Below are 15,189 nucleotides of genomic sequence, written 5' to 3'. Positions count from 1 at the left end.
CAGAACTGTTAATTAAAAGCAGATCATGTCAGTGTTTACAATGATTTGTTATTTAATAAAAGCCATCTTTTTGTCCATATATTTAAACCGTGAGCCATGAGAAGCTACTTAAACACCATGAAAGAAAGCCATACTTTTACTCTAATCTCGTTCATCGCAATCTAATATCTTTAAAAAGAAAAAGAAAGCACACGAATGTAGCCAGTTGCATGCAGTTGACTACTGACCCTCAGGGTATAGCCTTTATGAATAAAAAATGCAGCGGTTAAGAAAAAAAACAACAGAAATTCTGTAGGAAAGAACAAGATATGCTAAACATATCAATTTCAGCTTCTCCCAAATGAGATCCCCTGGTGCCTTGTAAGTATCACAAGATATTTATGGCAGCAGTTGTGATTGGGTTTTGAGCTCTTGCCAAACAAATGCCTTTATGAGGTGTTTGAAATTTAAATGAAAGGGTAGGAAGTTCATTTGGGACTGGGGTGGTTACAGATGTCTCTCTTGAGCCCCCGAGTCAAAGTAACAACCTTTAAAATGACACAAAGGAGCTAAAAAGCAGGAGACGTGGAAATAAAACAAAACCTCAACAATTTCTTGGTGGTCTTATTCTTGTTCTTTGTTGCCAGATGAAGAAACAAAATGCAGTTTCTTCCAACCCCAACCCACAGAGCTGTTCTTCCTTCCCAATAAGTGTGTGCCTGTTGGATTGTTTGAAACATCTGTGCAAAAAGCAAACAAACAACAACAAAAAGACTTTCTCAGTGGTGGAGGGCGTATTTGTCCATGGGCACAAAGCGGCATCCATGTGGAGAATGTATTCTTTGGTAATCTAAAACTGGCAGTACTTTAAAGAGTACTTCCATGAAACTATATCTTCTTCATCTGGTGTGGTGAGGAATGCGAGGGTAAGCATTAGATGAGAAGAGGGACAGTAGGGGTTTGAAGAGTGGACATGCATGTAAATGAAGGAGAAAAAGCACTTAAAAGGTACACTTTGGTGCACAAATACGATTCCATCTCTATAATCTTTGGAAAGCCCATTTTAGGAAAATAAATATCTTGTAATGAGAGGACTGTTAATACTTACAAATTTAATTACCGACATAATAAACTCTTCATATTTACATTAGAAGCCTTTTACTTTTGGGACTAAAGGCCAGATATCAATCAGTGACAGAGGGACGCAAGCCCGGGGACTTAGGATAACAATCAAAAGCACAACAGGAGTGACCTCTTAGTGTAAACCAACAGGGTCATCTTGTTGCCAGACGCGAAATCCAGAACCCTTGGCAGGAAATCCACCGTGTGCTCTTGACATCGCAAGTCATCCGTGACAGACAAGGAATAATACTTTCGGAGAGGAAGAGTTTGGAGGGGGAAAACAATGGAGTCCAACATAGACACTGTGCTGTCACTGGAAAATACAGCTTTCAGGCATGATACTAAATCTTTTGTACATTAAGGAAAGGGAAAGCACTAAAAACAGATGAAAAATATGCACCAGTTATAAAATATAAACTTATGAGCTAGCAATTTCTCTGTCTTAATATGATAATAAATTATATTTTAAATTTGCATGCCTCTTATTTGCTTCAGAGACATACAAATTATACTTGCCTAAAATGTCACTTTTGATTGACACCATAATCAATTTATTTCACAGGATCTGTAAAATATAGAATTTAATCATATTAGTCTCTTTATAGTCATTCACCAGCCATGCTACCAACAATATAGGGCATTATAAAGAAGAAAGTCATTGTAATTGGTCTCATTAAAAATGCCCCAAAGCATCCCTTTATTCTTTATGTTTCAGCAGCACACCGTGCAGGATTACGGTTAGTTTTAACGTCCATAATAAAGCGTAAAATGAGCCTGTAGTTTGCCTTTGGGGGGCAGTGAGGAATAGTAGCTCTGAAACTGTGTGCACAGCTGGTTTCAGGTTTTAAGTGTAAATCGGACCATCTTAATGAGAAACTCACTTACCATTTGATCAGCGTGCAACAGGGAAATCAGGAATCGCTAAATTTATGACCATTATGGGCCTTTGTTAATGGATGTGTAGCAGAGTCAAATTCAGTGTTCAGCGAGGAGAGATGTGGATGGACCTAAGAATCTTTCATTTCTTTTCTTGGACAATGTTGATTTTGGCTGGATGCAAGTTTCTGATGTTGGCTAGACACTGGGAGAGCAGACTCAGGGTGCTTCCTTCGCATTCTCACACACATTTGGATGGGAAATGTGTGTTGGCAAAGTGACAGAAGTTACTAACAGAAATCTGATCCACTGTGGAAAAAAAAACAGTCATTCTGTAAGAAAAGGTCATCAGCCAGAAGTCTTAACGCAATGGAATATCTAGTAATGATAAAGTTTTATTCTGTATATACCTTATTTGCACATGAACAAAAACTTTTTTCTTTCCCAGGATTATAAACATTGTTCTTTTTTTCTATTGTACATTTTTTGTTTTAACATGACCCACTCTGGAAAATCAAGTGTAACATACTAAACCACAATCAAGGGAGACTGACAGAGAGGCCCACTTAGACCCATCTGAAGCTGAGACTGTCGAAGTACTTGGTGGCCTGCCGTAAAAAACAAAGGCAGAGAAAGACTGACCGACAGGCCCATCAATCATCTGCCAGACTGGCAGGAAGGTAATAGACACGCATACACACAAAAGGTTCCAGAAATAAAAAGGCCAACCCACACGATCCACACCAAGAGCACCAACAGAATCAAAAACACTTCATATCACATCTAGAGTACATTATTCCTGAGGTGACAGCATCTGATTTTAGCACTTAAGAGTAGAATGAAACATCTGGATGGCTGTGGAGGTTATGTTCTTTCTCCATTGTTTTCCATGCATCTCCAAAGGGATTCTGTTGAAGCGTTTCATCAGATCAAATTACTTCTTTGAGCAAAGCGACTGAATCACCATGCCAGCATTTTTAGCTAAATAACTACATTTCATGTATACTTCAGAACATTTAGTACTAGAGTTACCACACTACCAACTGTTTTGCAGTTTTGTTAACACTTGCATGGACATTGGTTTACATTCATTAAAGATCATTACATTAAGTATCAAGTTTCTTCTATTTTATATTCATACAAACGCATGGAAACTAACTGCTGTCTGTAATGTAGGGGTAAGACAAGACAAATAACTACAGCAATACTAGCTGCTTTAAGATAATATACTGCAGAGCGATATCTTAAGCTAACTGCTAACACTAATATGCAGCATGCTCACAGTCACCATTGTATCATGCTAATGTTGGCAGGTATTGTGTTTACCATGTTCCTTTGTGATTTCCTGTGTTATCACTGTAACATTTCCAAATTACTAATAAAAACAAAGTACAGCCATATACGGTCTATAAATGACTGATTAGCCAACACTGTATGACCCATTGGTTTATAAGGTCCTGCTTCAAATCAGTGACAGAGGGACACATCATGTCCATCAGAAATAAATAAATAAAAATAGTTTTTTTAAGCCAAATATTACCATATTTGGACAAGGACGTAAATGGCTAACCATAGGTGCATGCACGGACAGTGCAGAAGTATCATGCATACATGCAATAAATATACAAATACAATAGAGTGAATTTCACTCACTGACTGGAGCACAGATATCTGCTAGCACAATTAACTGCATTATTTGTCAGGCAGTTGCAATAAAAATGCCTCTATAGGGCCCAACACTGCAAAGATGTTTGATGGTCCCAGGCTGACTCCAGTTAAGATGAGGTGAGGCCTTAGTGGATAGTTTGTCAGTGACAAATTATCACATAAAGCGCCATGCCTCCAAATAACAAACTGAGACAGGGTTTCAAAGGTTTTGCCAAAAGAAAAGTCAAAAGGCATTTTAGGGGACAAGCACACCAATGTCCATGTCTACCCATCCAGTGGCTAAAGCCCATTAATGAATGGTGCAAAAGGAAGTGAATAGTAAAGACTATGCCCATGATGCTTCAGAGTCCAGTTCAATCTAATCAGTGTGGATATTTATTGGTGAAATATTTACTTGAGCTCTTAAAGTCAATAGACCAACAAAGCCAGAAGGCTTAATCCTCTGAGTGCCATCAGTTTGCGTTTGGAAAACTACTGGCAATTGGATAAAGTACTCATGAATTGTAGTAAATGAGCTAAATTACTGGCATGCTCCTTAAATAATTGTAAACAACATGGTCTGAATCGATCAGAAAGACTGAATAGTGATTTCAAAAATCATGTTTACCTTTCTGGTTCTCTTTTGTTCCTCAGCAGAGCCAAATGCTGTCCCCTCAAGAGACGGCAGTATTAGCTGGTCATACCTTAACATATCACGAACTAATGCCGGACACTCAGTATATTATGCTTTCTATCATTACATAGTAAAGCAGGAATATCATGCAGCACACTGAAACAACTTGAAATGTATCTTGCCTTGGTAACATTGCATAAATGTTATAGTAATAGGCTTCTCCACAAGAGAATACAAGACCTACTGGATATGGCACTTGATATTCGTAAGGGTTAATAAATGCGGAGCATAAATGCCATTGTTATTTTCACCACATTTTTTTTTTGGAAGATTATAGTTAAAGATAGAGGAAAACATTGGAAATAAAAAGTTCCTTTGCGAAACTTCCTGACAATGATGGTTTTGATTTATTGGCGGTGGTGCCGGTGGAGCTTTGCCACAAAAGAAGTCAGAAGAGCTAGTATGTCTTGACGGGACTTGCAGAAATGCGTCACACAAAAAACTGACATAAGTCACTGTGAGGTAATTGTTTAGCCAACAAAAGGATTCTGAAGAGGGTGAATGTTAGTGGTAATGTGATACGTGTAGATTAAATTGTGTGGTTTTCAACTTCCCCACAGAATTAAGTAGTTCTCTGGAAACATCCGCCAGTGTTTATGGAGTATACACAAAAAGACGCACTCCTCGGTCTCGCTTCCTAGCGTCCACAATTTCCTACACTGTTGACATTTCGAGTGCCATAAACAAATAATTGTTGATTTGTTTTAATGTTCAAATCTAACATTTGGTGTGAATGCTCAGCATGAAAGCATTTTTCACATTTAACCACAGAGTACACATCCCGAACTATCTCATGTTACTAAACAAGGAACAAAAAAAAAAAAAAAAAAAAAAAAAAAAAAAAAAAAAAAAAATTGTCTCAACCCTGGGATATGACCAACTTCTAAATGAAAGGCATCACACACGTCCTATTTTATTTAAAATGATGTGATTGGTTCCTGTTAAAGTCCTAAATATTAATCATCGACAAAACAAACAGTCAAGTCAGCTGGTTTATGTAAAAATGGCAGTTTTATCTTAAAGATTTAAAACTTGTTTCAAACAATCACATCCAAGTTTAAAGTCTGGCTATTATTTCCTGCCAATAAAGACTGTATAAGTACGCAAATGAGCTGTATAATTGCAGCAAGTGGTTTTCCACATACTGCATATTCAAAATATTTTCCTCCCAAAATTCATGAAGTGTTTTTCATTCGTTGACATTGATATTTGGCTTTGATAGGAATCCAGTTTGGCCCTGTGAAATTTGTTATTGTTTTTACAGCAGATATATTTGCTTTAAAGCAGTGGTTCGACTGATTAGCGCTTTTTTTCCTTCATAAAGAAATGTACTTTACTGTTCTCTCTTTGGCAATTACAATCACAAAAATTTAATAAAACCATGTACAGTAGTATCAGCACATCACATGGATTATGTAGGTACTTTTAATATATGTAATAAATATGAGAAGAAGGCACACAAAATGAAAAAGGATGAACTTTTTTTTGTTGAGAAACTGATATATCAGCCAGAGTGATAGTATGAAGCTCTTGTATAGTAGCTGATATCACAGTATAATAAATATGACAGAGGCAACTTCACCACTACACAGATATAAAGGCTGTTCACCTCTTCAGCAAGGAGATCAAACCGTGAAGAGAAACAGCAGCTGCACTTTGAATTGCAGTGCCGACAGTAGTCATTTAATTTAAAAAGTGACAGTAGTGAATACAAATATACCCTTTTTCCCTTCATTTTGACCAAATTTTGACATAAATGTTGAATACAAATTTCCTGTAACTCTTTTTTTTTTTTTTTTTTTTTTAAATTGTGGCTATAATAAAAAAAAAAAGCAGAATGATATCCTGACTCTTCGGTCAAATAACCTTTAAATAATTAAATACTATTATTACCATTTCCCATTCAGCAGCCACAGTCTAAAAAGGGGTTTGTATGAGTCAGAGTCCACATGGCACTAGAGATTTTGTCCACTGAGTAGGTACAGGACACCAGCCAAGCTTGTCCTGACTGGTTTATGCGTGCTATGGCAGCAAAGTTTTTACCGGGGCAATCCAAAACCAAGGCAGAAAATCCATATGATCAGCTACAATGTCAAAATCTGTACACTCAAAAACAAGCACTCTGTGGCAGTAGGAGGTTCCGCTTTTGTGCAAAAACATAACAATGAACATGACTTTCACACTGCAAAAAACAGCATCTACATTAAAGAACAGCATAGTGAAGTGAAGACAATGTCCTCAGAGACACTGTGTAAATGCTCTGGGTAATGTTACCTAAAAATCAGACTGAGACAATATTATTACGAGCAACCCAGATGAGGCAAACGAAGGGCAAGAGCTCGTGATGATGTGATGATTTGGCATCTCTTGCTCTGATCTTGGCCAATTCCTTAACCAAAAAAAACAATAAATACCTAATAACTAACCACTGCAAATCGATTCAAAATATACTCTTGCAAAGGGCCACGCTGTTTCTGGCAGTGGTGAATATAACTGCCCAACATATTCAATAAACAGCAAGTCCACCCATTGTGATTCAAATCTCTCTGATACTGTAAGGCAGTTGAGTCTCTTTGTAAGAAACCAAGTCAGACAAAAACTCGCCAATCAAAACGAATCTTTGGATTCCTCTAATCTCAGCTGGCGGGCACCACTTAAGGATGACGGACAGATAGGTTGAGGTCTTTCCTAGCTTTCATATCATTATATTGTGATATGCATATCTTTTGTCACTTGTGCCCTGGTGAAATCCTTAAGAGAAACCGCTGATAATACAAAAGAAACTGGCAGAACGCGGGGCTCACGTTTTTTTTGTCTGTTTAAAGCGCTTTTCATCGGGCGCTCATCATTTTGGTGGCAGCGCTGCATGCTGGTTGCCATGTTGGAGATATGAAGGGGTGGAGATACAGGGTTGGATTATGTTATTCGGAGGTCATGATGGGATGGCATGGTGTCTGGTGTCAGTCACAACCCAGACCAGTAGCAGTTGAAGGGACAGCACTAGCCACAGCGACGGAGTCAGGCCGGACACTCCGCCACAGTCAGCGTTATCTTCCTAGTGGCAAGCAGGGAAAAAAGAAACTAAAGTTAGTATTTGCTACAGAGAATACATTTATTTATCTATATATATAGATTATATCTATCCATCCATCCATCCATATATATATCTATCAGCAGTCCACCAACAACTTTTCCATTGCTTTTGCTCTTTTTGTAACAGGAAAAAAGTCACTAAAACATTTACATATATTACAAGTACATACTCTTATAATACTTTATTTTTCTGAATGCACTGAATCTGATATATATACCAATAGGAATTCTGTAACTTAAGCTTAAAAGGAGAAATGATGTTTATAGACAGTTATATGCTGAGTCAACCAGATGAAGAAAAATAAACACTGTATTTCTCTTAAAAATATTATTTCACTACCCTGCTGCTTGTGCCTTTAGTTATATAAAACTCTAAGATAGGTTTATCAGAATGTCTTTTTACATATTTATGGCTTCCCTTGAAAAGGACCTAAAGACTGCCTTGAGTGCAGTTGCTTTGAAAAATAACTGCTGTGTGACCAGTACAGTAGTAGTAACTGAGCTTTACTTCCTAATGTTGTGTTTGGGAATAAAGAAAAGAAATACATAAGCTAAACAGACAGCTGAGCATATCTACATCTGTTTTTCTATTTTTCGTAGCATTTTTTTTTATAAAAAAAAAAAAAAAAAATGTGTGAGCTTCATTATCTAACAGGTTGAATCTGATGATGTCACTTCTTTTTTCAGTACTATGAAAAGGTTTTGAGCCAGCCCTATTTTAATTTATCTTTTGCTGAGAGCAGCTAGGCTTTCCTGTAATTTTTGTAAGTGGTCTCAAGCAATAGTTAATGAGCTTTTCTGAAGGTCTTTGAACGTTGGCTGATTTTTCTAACACAGACCTATGAGTTATTCAAGCTTCAAAAAGGGACCCAACGCAAGGGATGAGGCAGCATTGTGTCTACACAAAACACCACTTAGCAAAGAACCATTTTGAAATTGTATCTTTAGGCTGTTTGTTGCGGCATGTTGTACCAACAAGTTGGTTCCCAAAGAGCTACTAACTAAAAATATCTTAAAGTTATCTTCTTAAGAAATAGAAAAAAATGCGAACATTCAGTTGATCCAGGTAAGGTATTGTAAAGTACACAAGAACTGGACTGAAAAAGGTCTTAAGGAGTGCCAAATCCATTTGTTGTTCAAAGTGTCGTCAATACATTCAGAGGTCAGGAGAGGGTATAACAGTGAGTGTTGACAGACATGCGTAAAACACGTTGGAGTTGGTCTGTCATGGTTTAGAGTTGCACTTTAGCCAGTAGTCTTAGGAATCGTATCAAAACTGATGGAATCAGAAATGCTTCATACAACGTCATATATAAAGTGCCTCATTGGGAACAGCTTCATTTGTCTGCGGGACAATGATCCTGAACTCATCGCCAGTACAGTAAAAGCATACCTGACTAGAAAAACATGCAATGGAACACTATCAGTCAGGAACTGACCTCCCCAGAGTCCGGAGCTCTGCAGGGTAGGATCATCTTGACTTCTTGAACAAAAGGCAGGCACGATCCAAAGAAGATCTTTGAAAGTTCCTCAAGAAGTCTGGAGAAGTGTTTCTGAAGACTACTTCAAGAAATTCCAAGAAGCTGCCTCAGAGGGTTCAGGCTAAGAATAACGGCGGCAATAATGACTTTCAAGAATTGCCATACTCTATTTCCATTTATGTTTGCACCTGTGTCAATAAATCACTGTACCCATTTTCCTTGTCCTTGCAAAATATAAATGAGGGGTGGCTCATGACTTTTGCACAGCACTGTGGCTGGTCACATTTCCTTTTGCAGACTAAATCCTGTATTTTTCTACCCCTGGCTTCACTTAAATGTATGTGCAATGTGACAGTGGGAAGCTTGACAGTCGCAGGTTTCTTACAACTGTACAACAGAAGTAACAAAGGACAATGAAGCGTAGAAAGCGCCTAAATGAGCTATGCAGGTATCAAACATGTGGTCACAAAATATGAAACGGTAATCAGGAGGTTTTTTCATACTTGACTGGAAAACTTTGGATAAATGAATTCCCCTGATATTTTTTGGCGAAAGAAAATAAAATCTAGATGTAGATGATAGGTGAGCGGTCTGTTTTTGCTAGCATCCGGATACATCAGTAACCAGTAGACATTTGAAGACAGATAATGATTGATGGGGAATAATACAAAGAGAATGGTTTGAAGTTCAAAGTCAGTTAAGGACAGGGGATGGTGAAGTCAGATGGTGATATAAAATAAGAAGGAGAAGCAGGTGAGAAAATGTGTGGAAAAGCAATGGAAAAAGATAAAATAGTGGAACAAAGCAGGGACATGAAAATGGGGGAGGAGACAAGACTTGAAACATCAAGGGAAAAAGAAGCAAGAGTTACGAACAAGATCGAGCATTCGAAAATAATGACAAAGTGTTAACGAGAGAGAGTGAGCGTTATGGGACTGACCCGAGACAGCACATGAACAGTGGCAGCAGTAACATGAGCAGAGAAGAAGCCAATGGGGAGCCTGCGCTCCTTCGGCACATGACCTCATCCTAACCATCAACAGCCAATCATAAGGCGGGAAACAGAGAAAACAGAGAGAAAGAGAATCATGCAGCAAAGGGTCCATATAGTTAGCAGGTTAGAAAGGAAATATGAGCAGAAAAGGAAGAAATAATTAGGTTACATACACAAACAGTAGTACAAGGCAGATGCATTCCCTTCAGAGACAAGTGTGAGAGAAAGTTAGTGTGTGGGTGGATGGGTGGGTGTTTGCATATGCATGTGTAAGTGAGCAACAGTGCAGGCAGAAGAGTTCATTTTTAAAACTTTGACGCTGGAAAAAGACTATAGAGTGAAAACAAACAAAGCACTCAAGCACAGCGGTTTCACACGCAAAGATTCTGTGCTGCTCATAAAAATGTTTGTTTAGCTTAGTTATTCATAAATCAAGAAACAACCGACTGTTTATCTTTGCATGGGAAACCTACGCACATACAGCTTTTGAGGGATTTCACAAAAGACAAAAGAATCCAAAAGAGAAGTGGCATGCACGATGTAAAGATATTAGTTATGGAAAGGTGCCATGGGTTCAGCACTGATACATTGTTCCCATACTGGGAGAGAGTCTTAAGGACTTTGAGGAAGTGACTTGTGCTTTGACCAAAATGACTCTGGTCTCTCCTTAATTGGCCTCTATTATGTTGGTGTTGGTACTTCTTACTCTAATAATAAAAAACGCTAAGATGTTTTTCGCACAGTAAAAAAGGCATTTTGAGAACAGGCTTTAATCATGAAAACTTAAAATTACACTCCTTGGACACTTTATTAGGTACACCTTACTAATGTAGTACCGGCTTGGAACCCTTTTTGCCTTCATGACTATTTCTTATTTCTTCATGCCAAAGATTCAATAGAGTGCTGGAGAAATTTCTCACAGATTTTGGAGGATATAGACATGATAGTATTGCACATTTCCTGCATATCCACAATGCCAATATCCTGTTCCACCTCATTCCAAAGGAGTTCGTTGAATTGAGATCTGGTGACTGTAGAGGCCATTTGAGTACAATGAACTCATTGTCATGTTCATGAAACCAATCTGAGGTGATTTGAACCTTGTATCATGGTGCGTTATCAATAATCAGAGGATGGGTACACTGTAGTCATAAAGTGAATAAACAACGCAACATTTTCTTAAAGGTTGAACAAGGCAGGATCAGTGCCTCAGTGTTGTTTATACCGAATTCTGAGCCAGCCATCTGAATGTCACAGGAGGAATCACGACTCATCAGACCAAGCAACATTTTTCTAATCTGTTATTGTCCAATTTTGGTGAGGCAATGTAAATTGCAGCGTCAGTTTCCTGTTATTAGCTGACATGATTGCAGTCTTCTGCAGCTGTAGCCCAAGTGCTTCAAGGTTCAATGTGTTAGGATGCTCTTCTGCATACCATGGTTGTAACGAGTTACCGTTGTCTTAAAATCAGCTCAAAGCAGTCTGGCCAATCTCTTCTCACCTCATGCATCAACACAAGCATCTTAATCTAAACAACTGTTAATCACTGGGTATTTTAGACTGTTTTTGGACCATTTTCTGCAAACCTAGTTTGTGGGAAAATCCTCAGCAGTTCCGAAATACTCTGAAATACTAGAATGAACAACTGTCACGTTGAAAGACACATTCAAAGACAAACTCAAGTTTCTTGTCCTTTCTGATGCTCAGTTTGAACTTCGGCAGGTCATCTTTATCATGTCTACGTGACTCGATGCATTGAGTTGCTGCTTCGCTTTTGCATTATTGAGCAGAGGTGTACCTATTAAAGTGCCTGGTGAGTGCATGGTACAAAAAGCTTTGCAATGGTCTTTCTTTCCAATATAACTACACTCAGTAAAGGCTTGTTGGTTGTATATCTAGTTAAATGTCATTGAGTGTTGCAGATCTTCTCTGAAAAAGTCTGCTGTTATCAGTCCATCCATTTATCTATTCTCTTCTGCTCATCTTTATCAGGGTCACGGGGATCTGGAGCCTATCCCAGTTATGATAGGGCGAGAACCGGATTACACCCTGGATAGGTTGCCAGTCTGTCGCAGGGCTAACATAGAGAGGCAGACAATCATTCAAACCCAGAGTCATACCTATGGGCAATTTTAATCACCAATTAATCTAACCCCACTAAGTGCATGTCTGAGGCTAAGGAAGAAAGCCAGAGTACCCCAGAGAGAACCCAACAAAGAATCCAAATATCTTCCTTAGAAGATAAACAGAGAGAAAATATTTGTCTCCCATTCACCGGAAAGACAGACAAAAGGTCTTTGCAGACTGGAGATGATAAACTAGCACAGAACAACCAATTTTTTAAAAAAGGGGAAAACATCATCCAAGTCTGATTAAAGGCACTTACATGACTATTGTTATCAAAACAAGCTGCAGGTCCCTTCCTGTACCGCGGCTCGGAAGCCAATTGACAAGGATCAGGCCCTTGTGCTGGATTACTGAAGTCAGGAACATGACAACTTCTGATTGATTCTGCATTAGTAATAGCAGCAACAAATAGTGCTTTGTTCACAAGACACAGTTTTTACATATAGCTGGAATAATGTTAAATCATACATCTTGATTACTAAACAAAGACACTAGTTGGAATACGTTGCTTAATACTGCAATGACGCAGCCATCATGTTCTACAATGGTGTTTTCCAAGAGGCTTTACCTCTAATTGATCACAGCTCTGTGTATTTGCGAGAACATCATTGATTTGTTTGTAAGCTATTCAGACTTATCCCACAAAACCATCTGCCATACAGACTTAGAAACCCAAGCATTAGAAGTCTCTCATTCTGGGCCAATTTGTAAATGTCAAATATGGCGGAGATGATCATTTTTGTGGGTGTGGGATTCTAAAGGACACAAAGGAGGGAAATACTCCACGGTAACTGCTGTCGATAATGGAAAACAACCCTTTTACAGAAGCTTGGAGAATGAACATTCAGTTGTTTACCACAAGTCCTCTTTAAATGGCGAGTGGTGAAAAATATCAGTCATAATCAGCGCCTATGTTCTCCAAAGCACAAACTTTATGAACATCTGTTCCCTGAGTCAAGTGTACACACTGTCTACCAGATTATAGCTGGTGTTTAGTAAAAGGATACACTCCTGTTCTTCTTGCTTTAATATCTTTTCCTGACATTCACAGCCATGTTCTGTTTCTGCAACGATGAAGACGAGGTTCGTCTTGGGCAGCCTTTCGGCGTGATAGAGCCTGGAGAAGGGAAGACACACAAGAGACACAAAAGCAGTTGTTGACACGTGGGCTTGAGTCCAGGAAAGATATGATTTCATTCAAACATGCTCACAAGAGATACAGGAAGTTGAATGTTTAACCAGAAAGCAGTGAAGTGAAGATGCAGTAATTCTCATCTCTTTTCCACAAAAGTAGTCAGCTATTGGTCTGCACACACAGTGGACCACTCAGTCAAGTTTGTCAACTATGTTCATAAGGACACACAAACCTGCCTTACCATGCCGCTGTCCTCCGAGAACTTTACTGAGACCCACATGTCGCTGGTGCTCAAATGATTTGCTCCGCTTTTTTATTTTATTTTATTTTTATAGTGGTCGTTAAAAAGAAACGTGTGTGCAGCTAAAGTGCAGGAATTCCACGCGGCACGCAGGCAGGCACTCCATTAGCCGGCAACAGGGGACCTTAAAACACCACACATGCCCATGCACAAATCACACATGAAAATGCCAAGTGACTTTACTTCACTTTTATGGCATGCAAATGTTTTGAAATGTTTTAGGCCCACGTCAGGTATTTTACAGATATTATTCTCTGTCAGTGTCTACACAGCAAGTGCCTATTGTGTAGCTGGGACGGGTTTTTAAGGTTTACCTTGAGCACTTCTCTGTGTCGATTACGCCTCTAAAAGACAGGCTGTCATTCTCAAAGTAGTATTGATATTCCTCCTTGATGCAGACCTCCTTCTCCACATCCGGTGCATCATCAGTAGCTGTAGAAGCACATTCAGGTATATTTTTAGTTAACACACAATTAAAACAATAGCTCTGATATATTTTCACCTATTATACCTACGGCAAACATTAGCATTCGTTTAGTTGTGTTTTGAATTATTTTTATTTAGAGATCACTTGTGTGAACCCAAAGCGCTTCACACAACGAAACAACGTCATAACGAGTAGATTGTAAATTTTAAGTAGTGTAACATTCATAGTTTGCCTGTGAGCTTTTGAAAGTTTACAAGGATATCTGCTTATGAGCACAAGTTCTGGCACATTCCTCAATTGACACTTCTGTCAATCTGTTGATATTTTCGTGAACAGTGGGCATTTGTGTCGTTTTGAATCGACAGCATCATCTCCTTTCCCTTCATAAGGATTTTTCCAGCGTTTCATATGCTACAGGAAAAGAGAGGAATCATTGGAGTGCTTTTTCCTGAGTATTTAAAGGGAATTTTGCGAGACTTTTGCTATCCTCTGTAAAGCTGATTAAGCTACATTTTACCAGTTTCTACATTTTGCTATGACACTGAGCTTTAAAGAAAACCTAACAAAGACAATCATTCTCTGTAGGTTCAACATGAAGGGAGTGCTGTACAAATAGTACATTTATCCTTTGTTCATATGTGACAATTAAAGCAGCTTAAGAGATAAAGTTTATTGCCCTCCTCCCAGGAGAAATCAGCCATGTAAATAGTAATATTTAAATTTAGAAAAAAAAAAAGAAGGAACATTTCTGGGCATTAACACCAGTTCTCGTATTTTCGTGGGGATGACAGCATAAAACTAATTCCAAAGCTTTAATAAACTAAAACTTCTATTTTGCCAAAGTCATATGAAAAGAAGTGTCTTTAACAAAGAAAGAGGGAGGCCTGGTATTCTGTTTTTCCTAATACATACAAACCTAAGCCTGCTAAGTTCCTCTAAGGATGAGGTTGTAACTATTTGTAAAAATGACACTGACTTCAAAGTAAAAAGAACATCCATCATAATTAATTCTCCATAAGGAGGCAATCCAGGCTGTACAGATCTGCAGACATTTCTTAGAAACAATTCAACCCCCTTGTTCTCATGTGAAATTCATAGGAACCAACCTGCTTCCCCGAAGTTAGGTAATGTGATGCTGACCACTAGCTGTTGCATTACTGACCTAAGAGCAAAAAAAGCAATCCCAGACACAAACAAATAGTTAAATTCATTTGATTTTATATACATTAAAACAAAAATCTATTTAAGTACTCATGCAAGCTAAAACCAAACTGCTAAACTAACTAAATTCCATCCAATTTTCATATTTTCAT

General features: G+C 38.3%; 1 protein-coding gene across 2 annotated transcripts in view; it reads right to left on the bottom strand.

Moving 5' to 3' along the window:
• Positions 1-2,352: 2,352 nt before the first annotated feature.
• Positions 2,353-15,189, bottom strand: part of cacna2d1a (calcium channel, voltage-dependent, alpha 2/delta subunit 1a) — a 106,717-nt gene continuing 93,880 nt past the window's right edge. Inside the window, exons 34-39 of one of the 2 annotated variants that reach the window (XM_084909529.1) lie at positions 14,983-15,038; positions 13,764-13,881; positions 13,021-13,130; positions 12,273-12,355; positions 9,833-9,921; positions 2,353-7,373 (exon numbers count right to left, since the gene is read on the bottom strand). In XM_084909529.1, the coding sequence (XP_084765655.1) occupies positions 7,337-7,373; positions 9,833-9,921; positions 12,273-12,355; positions 13,021-13,130; positions 13,764-13,881; positions 14,983-15,038 (493 nt within the window). In that variant the 3' untranslated portion in view covers positions 2,353-7,336. The remainder of the gene's footprint in view (positions 7,374-9,832; positions 9,922-12,272; positions 12,356-13,020; positions 13,131-13,763; positions 13,882-14,982; positions 15,039-15,189) is intronic. The other variant, XM_084909531.1, reaches the window with a different exon arrangement.

This window comes from Perissodus microlepis, chromosome 17 (assembly GCF_051167445.1).
Source record: "Perissodus microlepis isolate ML-2025 ecotype Zambia chromosome 17, ASM5116744v1, whole genome shotgun sequence".
NCBI lineage: Eukaryota > Metazoa > Chordata > Actinopteri > Cichliformes > Cichlidae > Perissodus > Perissodus microlepis.
This window is presented reverse-complemented; position numbering and strand designations above follow the sequence as displayed.